This window comes from Hydra vulgaris, chromosome 08 (assembly GCF_038396675.1).
Source record: "Hydra vulgaris chromosome 08, alternate assembly HydraT2T_AEP".
NCBI classification, from domain to species: domain Eukaryota; kingdom Metazoa; phylum Cnidaria; class Hydrozoa; order Anthoathecata; family Hydridae; genus Hydra; species Hydra vulgaris.
Genome location: NC_088927.1, coordinates 67,317,083 through 67,333,954, shown reverse-complemented (window position 1 = coordinate 67,333,954; position 16,872 = coordinate 67,317,083). Strand labels below are relative to the sequence as shown.

The 16,872-nt window shown below is 26.2% G+C and overlaps 1 protein-coding gene across 1 annotated transcript in view; it reads right to left on the bottom strand.

Moving 5' to 3' along the window:
• Nucleotides 1-1,421: 1,421 nt before the first annotated feature.
• The window catches only part of LOC100211225 (26S proteasome non-ATPase regulatory subunit 12), a 38,054-nt gene continuing 22,603 nt past the window's right edge, over nt 1,422-16,872 (bottom strand). Inside the window, exons 5-11 of the mRNA XM_065804211.1 lie at nt 16,782-16,857; nt 16,490-16,668; nt 8,029-8,163; nt 7,017-7,129; nt 6,291-6,468; nt 4,206-4,283; nt 1,422-1,769 (exon numbers count right to left, since the gene is read on the bottom strand). Coding sequence (XP_065660283.1) covers nt 1,557-1,769; nt 4,206-4,283; nt 6,291-6,468; nt 7,017-7,129; nt 8,029-8,163; nt 16,490-16,668; nt 16,782-16,857 — 972 coding nt within the window. The 3' untranslated portion in view covers nt 1,422-1,556. The remainder of the gene's footprint in view (nt 1,770-4,205; nt 4,284-6,290; nt 6,469-7,016; nt 7,130-8,028; nt 8,164-16,489; nt 16,669-16,781; nt 16,858-16,872) is intronic.

Here is a 16,872-nt window from a genome sequence, read left to right as displayed (position 1 = left end):
CGAGTGATTTTTATGAGAAAGTATTAGTGAGGGTTCAAGATATCGGGAGTGCACTGCATTAACGTGTAAAGCACAAAATCTGCTAAATAAAAGAAACGAGTTGATTTAAAAATACAGGCATAAGAAAAAATTCTACTTATCTTTTTTTGACACCGGTGATTAGCTAATTTTTTTTCTTTTCTTTGCTACCATGTTAGTCTTTTTAGCGACATTAAGAACTTACAACACCGCATTAGCAATTATTTTGCATTTAATTTCGTATTTTATTGCTGATGATTGCTGTATAAACATTAAACTTAAAAAGTTATAGAAAAAGTTTATTATATATATATATATATATATATATATATATATATATATATATATATATATATATATATATATATATATATATGATTTGAGTGTAGACATCGTGTATAAGAGTGTATGCTATATTAATAAGAAAACATCAAACAATACGAATTCTCTTAATACAAATAATAATTTATTTTGAGAAATTTTCACTGGGTTATGGACACCAGCATCATCAGCTCGTAAAATATTACAAAATTGTTTAAATGTTAAAAACAGTTTAATAAAATTTTTTTTTAACTGACGTCAGCAGTTGAATGGCTTCTTTTTTCGTTACGCAAGAATATAAAAAATGGAGTCCAAAATTTAGTTTTGACAAATTGCCCACCAAAAAATTACAACACCAAAAAAGTCTAAATGACAACAAACATTATCAGTCAGCAATTGCAACACATAGCAAGTTTTGCTCTGAAAAAATAAATTGGGAGAAAACTAAAACTCTTAAAGTGAAATAAAAAAAATTCGACCGTAAAGTACGAGAAGCACCAATGTTTCCCATCGAATGGCAGAATAAATCTTGATAATGGGCGATTTGTCAAAACTAAATTTTGGACTGATGTTTTTTATATTCTTGCGTAACGAAAAAAGAAGCCATTCAACTGCTGACGTCAGTTAAAATTTTTTTTTTATTAAACTGTTTTTAACGTTCAAAAAATTTTGTAATATTTTTCGAGTTGATGATGCTGGTGTCCATAACCCAGTGAGAATTTCTCAAAATAAATTATTATTTGTATTAAGAGAATTCGTATTGTTTGATGTTTTCTTATTAATATATACATATACATATATATATATATATATATATATATATATATATATATATATATATATATATATATATATATATATATATACATACATATATATATATATATATATATACATATATATATATATATATATATACATATATATATATATATATATATATATATATATATATATATATATATATATATATATATATATATATATATATATATATATATATATATATATATATATATATATATATATATGTATATATATATATATATGCGTGTTGTAGTTTCCAACAAAGAATAGAAAGATTTTCACTAATTTCAAACGATATATAATATGGATAGCTAAAACACAAACGGAAAAACAACTCTTGCTAACAAAAATTAGCAGCACAATGTTTAAATAAGCAAATGTTAAAATTTTATAAAATGCAACTAAGTTCACTAATTAAGAAGTTGATGAACCATTTGTTCTTTTGTAATCAAATGTGTCGTTTTGTTAAGCAGGTCCATTAATCCAGAAATGTCTCGTGACCATTCGTTTAACGTATCCGCAGCATCTTTCGGAGGTTTAAACACAACGATTCCGGCAGGGCGATCAATTTTAGCAAAAATTGTCTTTGATGTTACTAAATCTGATATAAACCTCTCAGACTCCTAAAAATAAAGTAAATAGCATCAACAACATCAATAAAAAAAACAAAAAAAAAATTATCATTTGGGTAATCGGGAATAGAACCTTAAAATATTTTTTTGATCAAATTAGTAATTTTTTTCATATTTAGTATTGTATCAACATTAAAACATAAAATTTCATTAATTTATAACTCAAAAGAGAAAGCATTTAATTGTTTATATAATAAATTCTTTATTTTTAGGGTAGCATGAGGAAAAAGCAACCAACCCATGTAGCTATTTTCAAAGTTTATTGGAAACGAAATATTAGAAATAAAATTAATGGTTTAAAGATTCTGAATTAAACTACAAGATAAAACAAGTTTAATAAAATTAGAAATCATATAATACCAATGCTAATTTAATAAAAATTTTATTAAGATACTTTTGGCACTCTGCAATGATTTTAAATGTCATGTTAATATCAAAGCAATAAGAGTTAAAATCAATGTTTGAATCTTAAAAACAAACTGAACATAATATTGTCAAAGGAAAAAAGAAAATCAACTGTCTTGTGCACATACAGAAGAGTTTAATTATTAAAACCAATCAAACCTCAGCGCATGAAGTTAATCATTAATACCACATTACGTGGTTTTTACCATACGTTTTGTATCGCAGCAGTAGCAAATGTAAAAGGATAAGGAGATTTTATAGAGAATATAAAAAAAAATTAAGAAAACCAGCCATCTGTTTCTCAATTTAGAAAGGCAGTACATCTTTCATTTGTAAGTCAGTCGTCAGTGATATAGATATTGATGCATACACATCTAGAAATACCAGTCTACCACTGCTTTTTCAATGTCTATGTCGTTAGTGTAAATTTCAAACATGTAAATGTTATAAAAATTCGTATTTTCCTCAGTTGTCAGTAGACAACTGCAGTGTCGATTGGAATACAAAAGACAGCAATAGTTATTTAACAGCATGTGATCTTTATAAATTCTTAGGTAACGAAACTTGCTTCGCTCATTATTTCAAAATATAGTGATCTACTTATTCAGACTGTATATTTAGCATCTGTTTAGTATAAACATTTTAAAAGTCAAAACAATATTTAAAACAAGTTAATATTTAAACAAACAGGTAAATAATTTTTTTTGTTTAAATAGAAATAGAAAAATATCTTGATTTGTATTATCTATAACCCTAATATATAACTTTATATTTTGATTATATATAATTTTAATCTTAATTTTGTTATTGAAGACCCAGCATGCATATTGGCAGTATTTCCCAGCATGCATATAGGCATTTATGCTAATATGCATGCATTTCTCCCTTATTTTTCTCGCCAACTGAATGTCCTTGGGCATAATGGTGAAACGCTTTGAGTGAATTCAATATAGAACTTGATGAAATATAATCGTAAAGAAATAATCAAATGTATGAAATATAATCATTATAACATAATTATATCATTATAACATATATATATATATATATATATATATATATATATATATATATATATATATATATATATATATATATATATATATATATATATATATATATAATAATTTATAACTATTAATATAACCTATCTATTATAATTTATTTTATTATTTATTAGACTTATTATATTATATATATTATAATTCATAATTATCATTATAATTAAATATAACCATCAACCGAAATTCATGATAAAATATAATCATAAATCAATATTGAAGGTAATAAAAACCGATGGCAGAAGACCTATCAAATTAGACTACGTTTTATTTAAACTAGCTTATATTTTATTCATATTATTTATATTTTACGTTTATTTACGTGACTTATAATCACGCTTTGTGTGGCCCTTTAACTCGGAGTTAAGCATCCATGCAAAATATGTTTGAAACTCATGTTGGGTCTTCATAATGCTCAGCTGGTTACAAACATGGTTAATTTCGATAGACCCTAGTTTGAAGTTAATTTAAGTTTATTTATAATAAATCTTGTTATTTTTATCAGATTTATTTTCTTATTTTTTATCAAACTATTATATCACTATATATCATATATTACTATTTTCACACATTTTTTCATAATTTCACATATTGAATTAAAATATTTTTACATTTATGTGAAAATATTTTAGATTACAGTTGACTTTCGATAACTCCCGATATCTTGAACTTTTTTGCCGGTACCCTAAGAATTTGAGATACAGAGATTCAACTGCACTAATTAAAATAGAAAAATTTTAAATTACTAATTGAAATAAAAAAACTTCTTAAATTAGTAAAAACTCTAACAACAGCAAAATTTATTTTCATAACCATTCACGTTATATCTATTTTTTATTATCATATTTATTGTAAACAAGATTGTGGTTTTAATCTTAGAAATGTGGTTTGATTCATTTATTCTTTATATATTTATTATAAAAATAAAATTTACTCATAAAATATTTAAAAAAAAAATTACTTTAATAGTAAGATCAAGCAATTCTGACATTCTTAACATTGTAATTCTTGAATAGTATTTTTCCATAACACGAATATTCTAAAGAAATATTATTATTATAATATCAACATTAACTCATACCATCAACATCATACATAATTTTAAGATAGTGAACCTGCTATGTACCCATAGAATTAGGCTCATATAATGGCAGGTCCAAAAAGCTTGCTATGTTAAGTATATTATTATGTTTATTTCAATATGTAAATAAATATCAAAACTGAAAATAAAATTCAATTAATATAAATATCAAAAATATAAAGACTTTTAAAAATTAATTGTAAATCAATTTTGATTGTGGGAATCATAAAAGAAAAATTAAATTAAATCCCAAAAAGGCTGTAAGCCACCATATTTATTTTAGGAGTTACAGGAAAACAAAGAATAGAGTTATTGAGCAAGGAAACAATTGACAGAAGACAAGGAATTAGGTTGTATGAATCAGGAAAGCCAGAAGATTTCAAAAGTTAGGATTGAAGTGCATGGAAAAAATTTTTGAATGCGTTTTTGAACCTTGCCTAGAAGAGAAAGAGCATCATTAGAAGAACCAGCCCAAATATGACAACAGTATTACATACAGGAACGAATAGGAGATTTGAAGAGGTAAAGAATGGAATAAGATAATGGTGAGCATGACACCGAGAAGCAACCTTAGCAGATGCTAACTTTGCAATCGATTGAATATATCGTTTCCATGAGAGATCAGTAGTGAATGATAATCCAGTGAGAGGGTTGCTATTCATTAATATAAGAATGTCGACTGTATTGCAATAGTTATTTGCAGTATATAAATGAGTTTTGTTGGAGGTAAAACTCACAGGCCACTGCAAGCCCCAATCTATTACAGAAGTGAGTCAGATTCAAAATCAACTGCCTGTTCTTAGTGATCGAAAAGAGAAGGCTTTGTGACAAGACAGGAGTATAAAGTTGAGTTGTCAGCAAATAGAGTCATTTTAGATACAAGATTGTCAGGAAGATTGTAAATGTAGATAAGAAACAATACAAGATCAAGGAACCTTGAGGTACCTCTGAAGTTACTGGACATGAAGAGTGTTGGCTTTAGAGAATGACTTTAATATTGCAATTAAAAAGAAATGATTTGATAATTTAAAAAAAATGTCCTTGATATATGAAAGCAAGCTTATGGAAAAGACCAGCATGCCAAACTTTATCAAAATCATTAGATATGTCAAGAGCAATAGCCATTACCTTACCACCTCTGTCTAATGCACAATAAAATCTTTTAGTAACTTTTAGCATTTGTTTATAAGAGAGTTCTTTTTTAAAAAAAGATGAAAAAAATGATTACAATTAGATGTAGCAGCTGCACAAGGTGAAAACTATGGAGTAGAATGAGGCTTGACTTATAATCGACAAAAAGGAATAAAGGCTTCCATACCTTCCTGGATCCAGGAGGTTATGTAGGTGGCACATTTATCAGCGGAGAGAGAAAAGACAACTGCCCAAGGACTGTCATAAAGAAAATCACTCAGGTTAAGTTTGTTAAATTATTTACTTAAAAAAAAAAAAAGGTATAAACTTGAAGAAACTCAAATAAAAGGGAACTAAAAATAAAATAAAAGTTGTTTTGACATTTCTTTATTAAAACATTTAAAAATAATAATTTTAAGTATTTAATAAGTTATTACTAAATACTTGTTAAACGCACAGTAAAAAATGAAAACTATAATAAACATAATAGTTCTAATATTCTATTAAATTATATATATTTCAGAAAACCTTAAAAAAAATTTTTTTATTTGCATGATTTCTTTTAATGTTGTTGAAAATGCGTTTTAAGTTTTAGATACTTATTGCTTTTTATAATAATTATGTTTTTTTCAAAACAAATACAAAACTATCAATCTCATAATTATTTGGAAAAAAAAATTGCTGAAGTTATACCTTCATTTTTAATAATAAATGTAATCAAAATCAAAAAATACAGACCGAATGCATTTTAAATTTTATTATTACTAGCATTATTTATGTTGATTATCCACTGTTTGTTTCAATTGTATTTGCTTTTCAAAAAAAAAGGCTTACATGTTCTACAACTCTTTTTTTTAATTCATTCCATCTGTTATTACCGCTATCTGTATTTCTATCAAAAACACCAGTAACAGGATTTTCTAATGTTCCAACACATAGGTCATGCTCATAGAGTTGTTGAAATTTACTCCACTGTATAAGTTCTTTTGTAGTAAAATTTTTTAACATTTGCCTAAAAATATTCTTGCTTCTACAGAACAACAATATGTATGTATTATACAGATTAGAAACAATTTTTATTGGTAGAATGTTGCAAGATAATAATTTATAAAAAACACCATTTAAACAAAAAGCAACAAATTTTAGCTGTTTTTTTATATTTAAAGTTTGATTTACATATATATATATATATATATATATATATATATATATATATATATATATATATATATATATATATATATATATATATATATATATATATATATATATATATATATATATATATATATATATATATATATATATATATGTAAATCAAACTTTAAATATAAAAGAACAGCTAAAAACAAAAAAATTAAACTGAAAGTTCTCCCAATATTCAACATTGATTAAAAAGAAATTTATAAACAACTACCAAACTATTGCAATTAAAAAAAAATTGTACAAAGGAGTTATAACTACATAATTATCATAATATCAAAAAAGAAAAATACCACTCACTAGTGCAAAGGATTTATTAACTACATAATTATCATAACTAATAAAAACACAACTCACTTGTATAAAGGAATTGCTTCAAGGTTTGTATCTTCAGATAACCTTGCTAAAAAATCAGCTTGTTCATTGTCAAATGGAGACAACAGAACATATAGAACCACATTACGTAATGCCTATAAAAAATTTAAAATCGACCCCAATGATTTTTTTATTTTTTAGAAAAACTTTTAAATTTAAATTTTTTACTCAGTATTATTTTTTAAAATAGTATAAATACTAAATAACATTTTTGTTCCAAGAAATTCATTTTATACTTAGAAAAAAATTATCCAAAGAACGAGAACCAAAAGTCAGAAAATTCCTTAATTCTTTTTACCTTTTCAGTTGTATGGGTCAGTAAAATTGCAAAAAATAAATAAATAAAAAAACAGTTAATAATAAATATATATTTATTTTTAGCATTAAGCAATTATTTAAAACAACAGGTTTTTATTGGGTCATCAATTTATACAAAATTTCAAACGTAAGAATAGGATTCTATCTTGATATTCATTGCTTGGAATTCTTTTGCTTGAAGTGGTGTTGGCAAACTAGAACTCATTGACAGAACAAACAAACAAAATAAGGTTTGCACTGATGAAATTAAAAGAAATCCAAGACTAAGCGCTAAAACTACTTGCTCATCTTTAAATTTTACTTTTCAACAGAAACACACACATTTTCCTTCAGCTTTACTGTTTTAGAAAAAATAAATCTAAAAAAAAGTTTACATCCACTGAACTCTTTTTACTTTAAGATCACACAAATTTTGAAATATGATTGAACTATCACATTAAAAGCCCAATAACAAATAAAACGTAATTAACAAATTAAATCTATTAAGCAATCAAAACGAAAACTCATTGAATAGAATAGTAAATTCACAATTTGAAGGGTGCAGTCAATAACAAACCAGAAATTATAAATAACAGAGTTGCTAAGCAAATGATACTATCTAGATCACCATTAAAATTCAAAGAAGTTAAAGATAACTCTATTTAAAAATTAAAAAAACAAACAAAGCACTTCTTACCTCTTTTTTTTTAAGAGAATCTTCTAGAATACATGGTGTATTATAAACAGCATGGTAATGTTTACATATAGATAAATATTGAGAATCATTATGACAAAGTTCAATCATTAACTGGTAATACTTTAATTTAAGAACCTAAAATAAATTCAAAACTATAAAATAAAATTTAAAATTATATTTATAATAAAAAATATTAATTAATTAATTATTAGGAAACAAAATTTTGTATTTAATTACTATTAATTAACAATAAAAACAAAAAGATGTGAGGTGTAAATAATAAAAAAGGGTGTTAGGTGTAAATAATAATAAAAGGGCGTAATGTAAAAGGGTGTTAGATTTAAATAATAATAAAAGGGCGTAGTGTAAATAGTAAAAAAAAAAAAAAAAAAAAAAAGATGTAGAGCATAAAAGGGTTAAAAAAAGCAAACAGGTAAAGGGATAAGCAGAAAATGTTCATGTAGTTCTACCATTTTTTTACAAACATTAAAAAAAAAATAGTGCAGTAAAAAATTACTCAATAAAATTCTTTTTTTTTATGTTGTAACTTATTTAGATGTTATTCATTTACTAATGCTCTATAAATAAGCAAAATCAACTGGATCATTTTAGTCTTCAACTTTAAAAATTTGATTTACAAACAAATTCCAGTTCATGCCTTAAGCATAAACCTTTTCTTATTTTACTCTTTAAGGTTGAGCAAAAGGACTTTTTTGAAATTTTTTTAAAACAAACATTTTCACTTCCAACAAGGCTGCAAGCAACCACTATTAGAATTGGAAAGTTTTTTGTTTTTTTTTCGTTATTTACCTCCTCAAGGCCGAGAAGGCCACTACAGATGAGGAGGCTACTTAATAATGGTTTATAACCCTCTCCCAACTCTATAACTCGGAAACACGAACCTTGACGAACAAGGCCGCTGCGCGGAGAAACAAGTTGAGCGCGGTACTGTTACTGGAAGAGAAAAGATGAAATTAGATATATGGTTTCCAAGAAAGATCAAAAGTAAGAGTTAATATTAGAAGACAAAGGGTAGAAGACTCATCAAGTACAATACCGTTCATAAATATAGGAAGATCTAGATTGTTGCAATAAATACTTTTAAAAATTTATAATCAAGAGCAGAAGTAAGGTCTGGTAATATCAACCACCAGACCCTACTCAAACACTTCTCAACATAATAATTACACTTTTTTTTTTCAATACTATTATTACTTTTTAGTTTAGTAATTACAAACAGAAAAAATTATGATCTGTAAAATATTCAAAAACAACAAAACTTCTAGTCTGAATTATCTGTTTATTCTCTTAATATTTTTAAAAACCTGTTTAAGTACAACTGTCATCAGAGTTCTAAAAAGTTTTTAACAGAAAGTTAGGTTATATATAAAAAAATTGTTTAAGACTTTCAAATTAATTTTTGAATTACATTTTATTTTTAAGTGCAATTAACAATATTTTATATATATTTATAATATAAATATATATAAAAAATGTTTTAGTAGGACTTAATTGAATTAAAGATGTTATTTTATCAAATCATAAAAATCTTGTATCCTCCAGAATTCACATTAACTGCTTAGAGAAAGGCCTGAACACTTAAACTCCTACCAATAATCACCTATCCATAATCAATTCATTTGTGTTACATTAGTTAGGCCCATAAAATACCTGGATCTATTTCTCTCTCTCTCTCTCTCTCTCTCTCTCTATCTATCTATCTATCTATCTATCTATCTATCTATCTATCTATCTATCTATCTATCTATCTATCTATATATATATATATATATATATATATATATATATATATATATATATATATATATATATATATATATATATATATATATATATATATATATATATAATTCAATTCATATATATTCTGAAATAGTTGTTACATTCAGGGAAGTTTACAAATAGTACATGTACTAATCTTTAGTAAAAACCTTGTAAATAAAAGCTACTAAATATATTGTTAATGCTAATAGTAATAATCGTCCACAGCTGTAACAAAGCAAACATTAAAAGTTAAAGGAGTAAAATACTAATAATGATAATAATAAGAGTGGTAGTAGTAACAATAATAACAATACAATGATAAGAGTATAATGATAATAATAAAAATAAAATGACAACAATAAAAATAATTACAATAATCATAAAAAGAATAATAGTAATTTAGTATTAGTCACACACATACACCTTTTATTAATGTAATTTATATTAACACATCGCTCAATAAGTCCGTAGGATGACATATAGATGGCAACACAAATACCGAATCCGTATTGTTTTTAGAAAGTACCAACCTTCAAACGATATCTGTCAAAGTTTCATGACAATCGGACCATTATTTACCAAGTTAGTGTGTGAACGATTGAATCAACTTTTGTGAATTGAAAAAAATGGGAAAATCAGAATTTCGTGTGCTCATTAAGCATTGCTTTTTGATGGGAAAAAACACGGTGCAGACCAAACAATGGCTTGATAAGTGTTATTCGGACTCCTCTCCATCGAGGCAAATGGTTGAAAAGTGGTTTGCTGACTTTAAACATGGTCGTACAAACACCGATGATGCTGAATGCTCCGGTCGCCCAAATTCGGCAGTTACTGAGGAAAACATCAAAAAAATCCATAAAATCATCTTATCCGACCGCAAATTGAAATTGAAGGAGATTGCCGAGGCCATAAAGATATCAGAAGGCAGTGTGTTTACAATATTACACGAACATTTGGGTATGAGAAAGCTTTGTTCAAAATGGGTGCCGCGTTTGCTAACACCGGACCAAAAACAACAACGAATCGATGATTCTGAAGCATGTCTGGCACTATTTCACCGAGATAAAAAGGATTTTTTGCGTCGCTACGTCACAATGGATGAAACATGGATCCACCATTTCACTCCTGAGTCAAATCGACAGTTGGCTGAGTGGACACCAGCAGGTGAAAGCCGCCCAAAGCGCCCAAAGGCTCAAACTTCTGCTGGCGAGGTTATGGCCTCCATATTTTGGGATAGCCATGGTATATTGTTCATTGATTATCTTGAGAAAGGTAAAACGATCAACAGCGAATATTACATGGCATTATTGGAACGATTGAAGGCTGTAATTGACGAAAAGCGACCGCACATGAAGAAGAAAGAAATTCTCTTTCATCAAGACAATGCACCGTGTCACAAGTCAATGAAAACAATGGTAAAAATGAATGAATTACACTTCGAATTGTTGCCCCATCCACCATACTCGCCTGATTTGGCCCCCAGCGATTATTGGCTGTTCTCAGATCTCAAAAGGATGCTGCAGGGAAAGAGATTTGGATCGAATGAGGAGGTCATCGCCGAAACTGAAGCATATTTTGAAGGAAAAGATAAATCGTTCTACAAACATGGTATCGAAAAGTTAGAGAAGCGCTGGAATGACTGTATCGCCTTAAAAGCAGACTATGTTGATGAATAAAATCAAATTATGTCAAAATGTTGTTGTTTTATTAGCTATCCTACGGACTTATTGAGCGATGTGTTATTATCATATTTTATTAATGTGATTTATACTATACTGTGATTTATAAACTCAAATAGATAATCAAATATATTAATAACGTTGGTTATATAAAAACTTTACACGACAGTAATTATGAAAATATCAGAATATAAAATTATGTTCATACACACATTATGTTACATACAGACATATATAGACACATATATAAACACACACACACACACACACTCATATATATATATATATATATATATATATATATATATATATATATATATATATATATATATATATATATATATATATATATATATACATATACACACACACACACACACACACACACACACACACATATATATATATATATATTTATATACATATATACACACACACAAACACACACACATATATATATACACACATACATATATATACACACACATATATATATATACACATACATACACACAAACATATATATACATATATATACTAACATACACACGCACACATATATATACACATATAAATATATACAAACATACACATACACACATACACATCCATGTATACATATACACATACATACATATACACTCACACATATTCACATGCGCTTATCACAAACACTTATACATAGATACATATATCTTTGGATTTATAAACTGTATTTGATTAGGAAGGAATGGAATAGGTTACTCTTAAAAACATAAATTGAATGAAGAGCTTTTAGGTCATAGGGAAGGTTATTCCAAGATTTTATACTTTGGTTTTTTATGGACTTATATCCATAAGTAACAGAAAGATGATTTAAGACTGCAAGATTGAGATTATCAGTTGATCGAAGATAGTATCGGTTATTTGCATTTTTTGGGAAGAAATTGTTGAAGGTAAGAGGTAGGTTTTTGTGTTGGTGGTTCCAGACAAACTAGCAATTCAAGAATTGAACAAGGTCACATAGTTTAAGGATCTTAGAAGTAAGATAAAGCACATTAGGATTGGATTTGTAATTCTGAAAATGTATTATTTAAAAAGCTTTGTTTTGAAGATGAGATATCCTTAAAACTTCTTGCTGTTGAGATTGTCCCCATATTTGACAAGCATATATGCGAGCCAAAAATGGCATGATATATGTTTAATAATGCTTTCAGATTGACATAATGGCGACCTTTAGCCAGCATTCCATTTGATCTGCTCAATTTTAAGGCTAAGTCTTTGAGGTGGGATACAAACGATAGATTGGAATCAATTATAATTCCAAGATATTTGATTGAGTTTACAGGAATGATTTTCTATCCACTTAATCTAAAGTTCAAATTTTTATTGATTTTTGTTTTTTTAGATTTGAATATGACCAGTTCAGTTTTGTTACAGTTGAGGGAAAGCTTATTTGAGCGAAGCCACTGAATTAAATTGGCAAGATCATGATTAATGTATTTGTTAATTTTTTTTAAAGATTTGTTGATAATGAGCAAGTTAGTATCATCAGCAAAGTGGTAAGGAGTTGCATACTTAATTGAGTTATTGAGGTCATTAATATAAAGAAGAAAAAGTAGTGGTCCTAATACTGAGCCTTGAGGAACACCATTGGAACATTTTATTTGAGTAGATTTTGAGTCTCCGATTGAGACAAACTGAGATCTGTTGTGAAGATAGGAGGTAAACCATTTAAGAGGTATTCCTCTGATTCCATAATATTCTAATTTCTTGAGTAGGATAGAAGGATCTACTGTATCAAAAGCTTTTTGTAGATCTACAAAGACACCGCATGCAAAGTTTTTATTATCGAGAGCTTTTCTAATTGACTCAGTAATTTTAATAAGTGAGTGAGTCGTGGAATGATTAGCACGAAACCCATACTGGTGTTTGTAAAGGCATTTAAATTTATTCAAAAATGCATAGAGCCTCTTATGCATAGCTTTTTCGAAGAGTTTGCTTAGGTTTGAAAGAAGAGAGATAGGTCGGTAGTTAGAAATATCCATTATAGTTCCTTTCTTAAATATTGGAATGACTTTAGCAACTTTGAAAGCATCTGGGAATAAACCGTTTTGAAATGAGTTATTTATAATAATACTGAGAGGTTTAGAAATTATGTCTGGAATAAGTTTAAGAAGGAATGTAGGAAGGCTATTAGAACCAAAGCTTTTTTCAGTTTTAAGAGTGGTTTTAATAAGACCAGAGATTTCATTCTCTGTGACAGGATCAATAAAGAACGTATTAGAATTTGGAGAGTTGAAATAGTCAGTAAATTTGGATGTTGAAGGTATGTTTTTGTTTTGAAGTTTGTTTTGGATAGTAACAAAAAAGTTGTTTAATATATTTGATACAGTAGTTGGATCTGTTATAATAATAATAATAATAATATATATATATATATATATATATATATATATATATATATATATATATTATATATATATATATATATATATATATATATATATATATATATATATATATATATATATATATATATATATACACACACATGGGCAATTCCATTTTTAACTTACATTACATGGGAAATTTCATTTTTAACTTACATTACATGGGCAATTCCATTTTTAACTTACATTACACGTGCAACAACTTTATCAGATATTTGCCTATTTAAACTGTAAATTAAACTTTGAGCTATTTTGTATGAAAGCTGTTAGTCTAAAGAATAAAAAAGCTAAAAAGTTTTGAATCTGGCCGAAAGAGGGTGAACTTATTATAGAAAATGCGATATAACTTTCATTACACAGAAAAAAAGGTAAAAAAATTGCTTCAACTTTTAAGCCAGATTTCTGCAAATCAGTAAAGCGGTTTGTATTAAAAACTTTCACAAGATGTTGAGAATTCTATACCAATTTAGAAAATATATAAAAATTTATAAGAGGTGGCCGCCTAAGGAAAATAAACTGGTTTTTTTGATACTATATATTTAACTTACATTACATCACTTACATTACTGAGCGATTATTATCATGGAATTTTTATATCTATTATTAAGAGTTAAAACTACGTAACAAAAGAATTGCAAACGTACTAACGCATTCATTGAAAATAATTAACAGAGGAAATTTTAAAAACTGGTGGCACTCACACAGTGATTTTTTATAACATTTATGAAAGTTTTCAAATCGACAACAGTTTTTCTGCAAGTCCAAGAGCAACTTTAAAAAATTATTTTAGTGTTACAACTTTATTAATACTTATTTGAGTCATTTAAATAAGAAAATCTATGGTTTGTCAAAGTTTTTACTTACACTTCTTACTTCTTATGCAAATTACCTTATTTTCATTAGGTTGAATTTTTAAAATGCTGCAAAGTATTTACATTTAAACCTTTTAAAATATTTTTGATGCAAAAATTGCTATCACAGTTTAGGAGGGAGAGGGGTTCAGGTATATGAGATTGTTTGTGACAGGAGAGAAGGGTGCTTAAGAATTGACAAAATTGGAGTGGCGTGCTTTATGTATGACCCCACTTAATTGCATTTACAAACCATTTGTTTTAAATCAAAAATAAAAAAGGTTCTAACTGATTTTTTTTACATTAGGAGAATAGCAAATAAATCTTCTTTTTTTATTTATTTTAATGTCTACACAAAAATAGTTATTTTTATTTATTTAAACCAAGATAAGAATACATAAACAAATAAAAAAACAATAATATAAATAATTTTAATTAACATTAAAAAAAATAAAAGATTTTTTTCTAAATTCTCCAAATATAAAAAGTTTCATTTAGAACCTTGTCAAACCAACAAAAAGAAATAAGAATTATTTATTGACGTAATTCATTTTGTTAACGAAAAAGAGCCAGAACTTTAGTAAACGCATGTAGTTTTAACTTACATTACACGAATTTAAAATGAAAATGTGCTTTAACTAAGCATTGATATTCAAAACTTTAAATGTAAAAACGTAACATTTAATATTCTTTCGCACATATTATTAAAAAATTCAAGTTTTTAAACTAATTTTTGGAAAACAAAACTTTATCATGTTTTTGTTAACTTATGTTACATGAAAATTGCAAAAGTTCTTTCGTTATTTTCTTGAAATATATATTTTATAAAGTATTAATTAATATATTTACAAATTATACTTTATAGAATATATATGTTATAAAGTATAATTTGACCAACAACAATTTGAACATGTTAGCTCCATTTTCACCCTAAATTAATTCTGATTATGCAAATAAATTCATGGTTAAAATAATATTTTACAATGATACTTTTTTTATCATGCGACAATGAGAAAAACCATAACTTTCGGAAGCATATAAATGACTTAAATAAATAAATTTTAGTGCTAAAGATATATTTTAAATTAACTTTTATGCGTCTACATCAATATTGATTTGTTAAAAGTTGGCAAAAAAGATAATAAAACTTGACTACTTTTTCATTTTCAGCCGTGGAATTGCCCCCATATATATGTATATATATATATATATATATATATATATATATATATATATATATATATATATATATATTTATATATATTTATACATATATATATATATATATATATATATATATATATATATATATATATATATATATATATATATATATATATATATATATACACATATACATATATATAGTTGAAGTGTACCAGATTTGACATTTTTCATATCCAACCAAATACTTGATATGATAAATATCTGCAACATAGTTGGATATACTTTATCTGCTGAGCTCTCCCATCACCATAAGATTACATATCTTTCTCTTTTCTACAAATACTATCATGATCACTGCTCAAACGAGCTATCATCTCTAGTTCCATTAACCCAAACTCCTTACTTGACTTGTCATTAAGCAAAGTTGCACCCTTTTACTGTATCTGTCCCTTTATGCTTTATGTCATAATTTTTACCTTATATAAAATATTGAGTGAGAAAAATATATACTAACATAAAAAATGATTACAAATAATTAATTTTTAACCTGCTCTTTATTATCATCAAAGAATTTTGTATTTATCTTTTTACAAATAATTTGAGTACGAATAAAATCTTTTTTTGCTAAACACAGCCGCATTTGTTCCAAAATAAATTCAACTTTTTCTTGACGCTCCATTGAACCATAAGTTTCAACTTGTAACTCTTGAAGAATGCTGGCAGCTTCTACAGTAGGAAAAAAAATAAAAATAAAACAGAAGCATTTAGCAGTTAAAATAAAGAAATTAAAACTAATAAAAATAATGAAACTGAAATAAAAATGAAAATTAAACATTAACCTAATATATTGCCTTCAGCCTCTTTTAACTCAGATAATTTTCGAGTAACTCGTGCTCTCTCAAGTTCTAAATATATCTAATAAAAGAATAT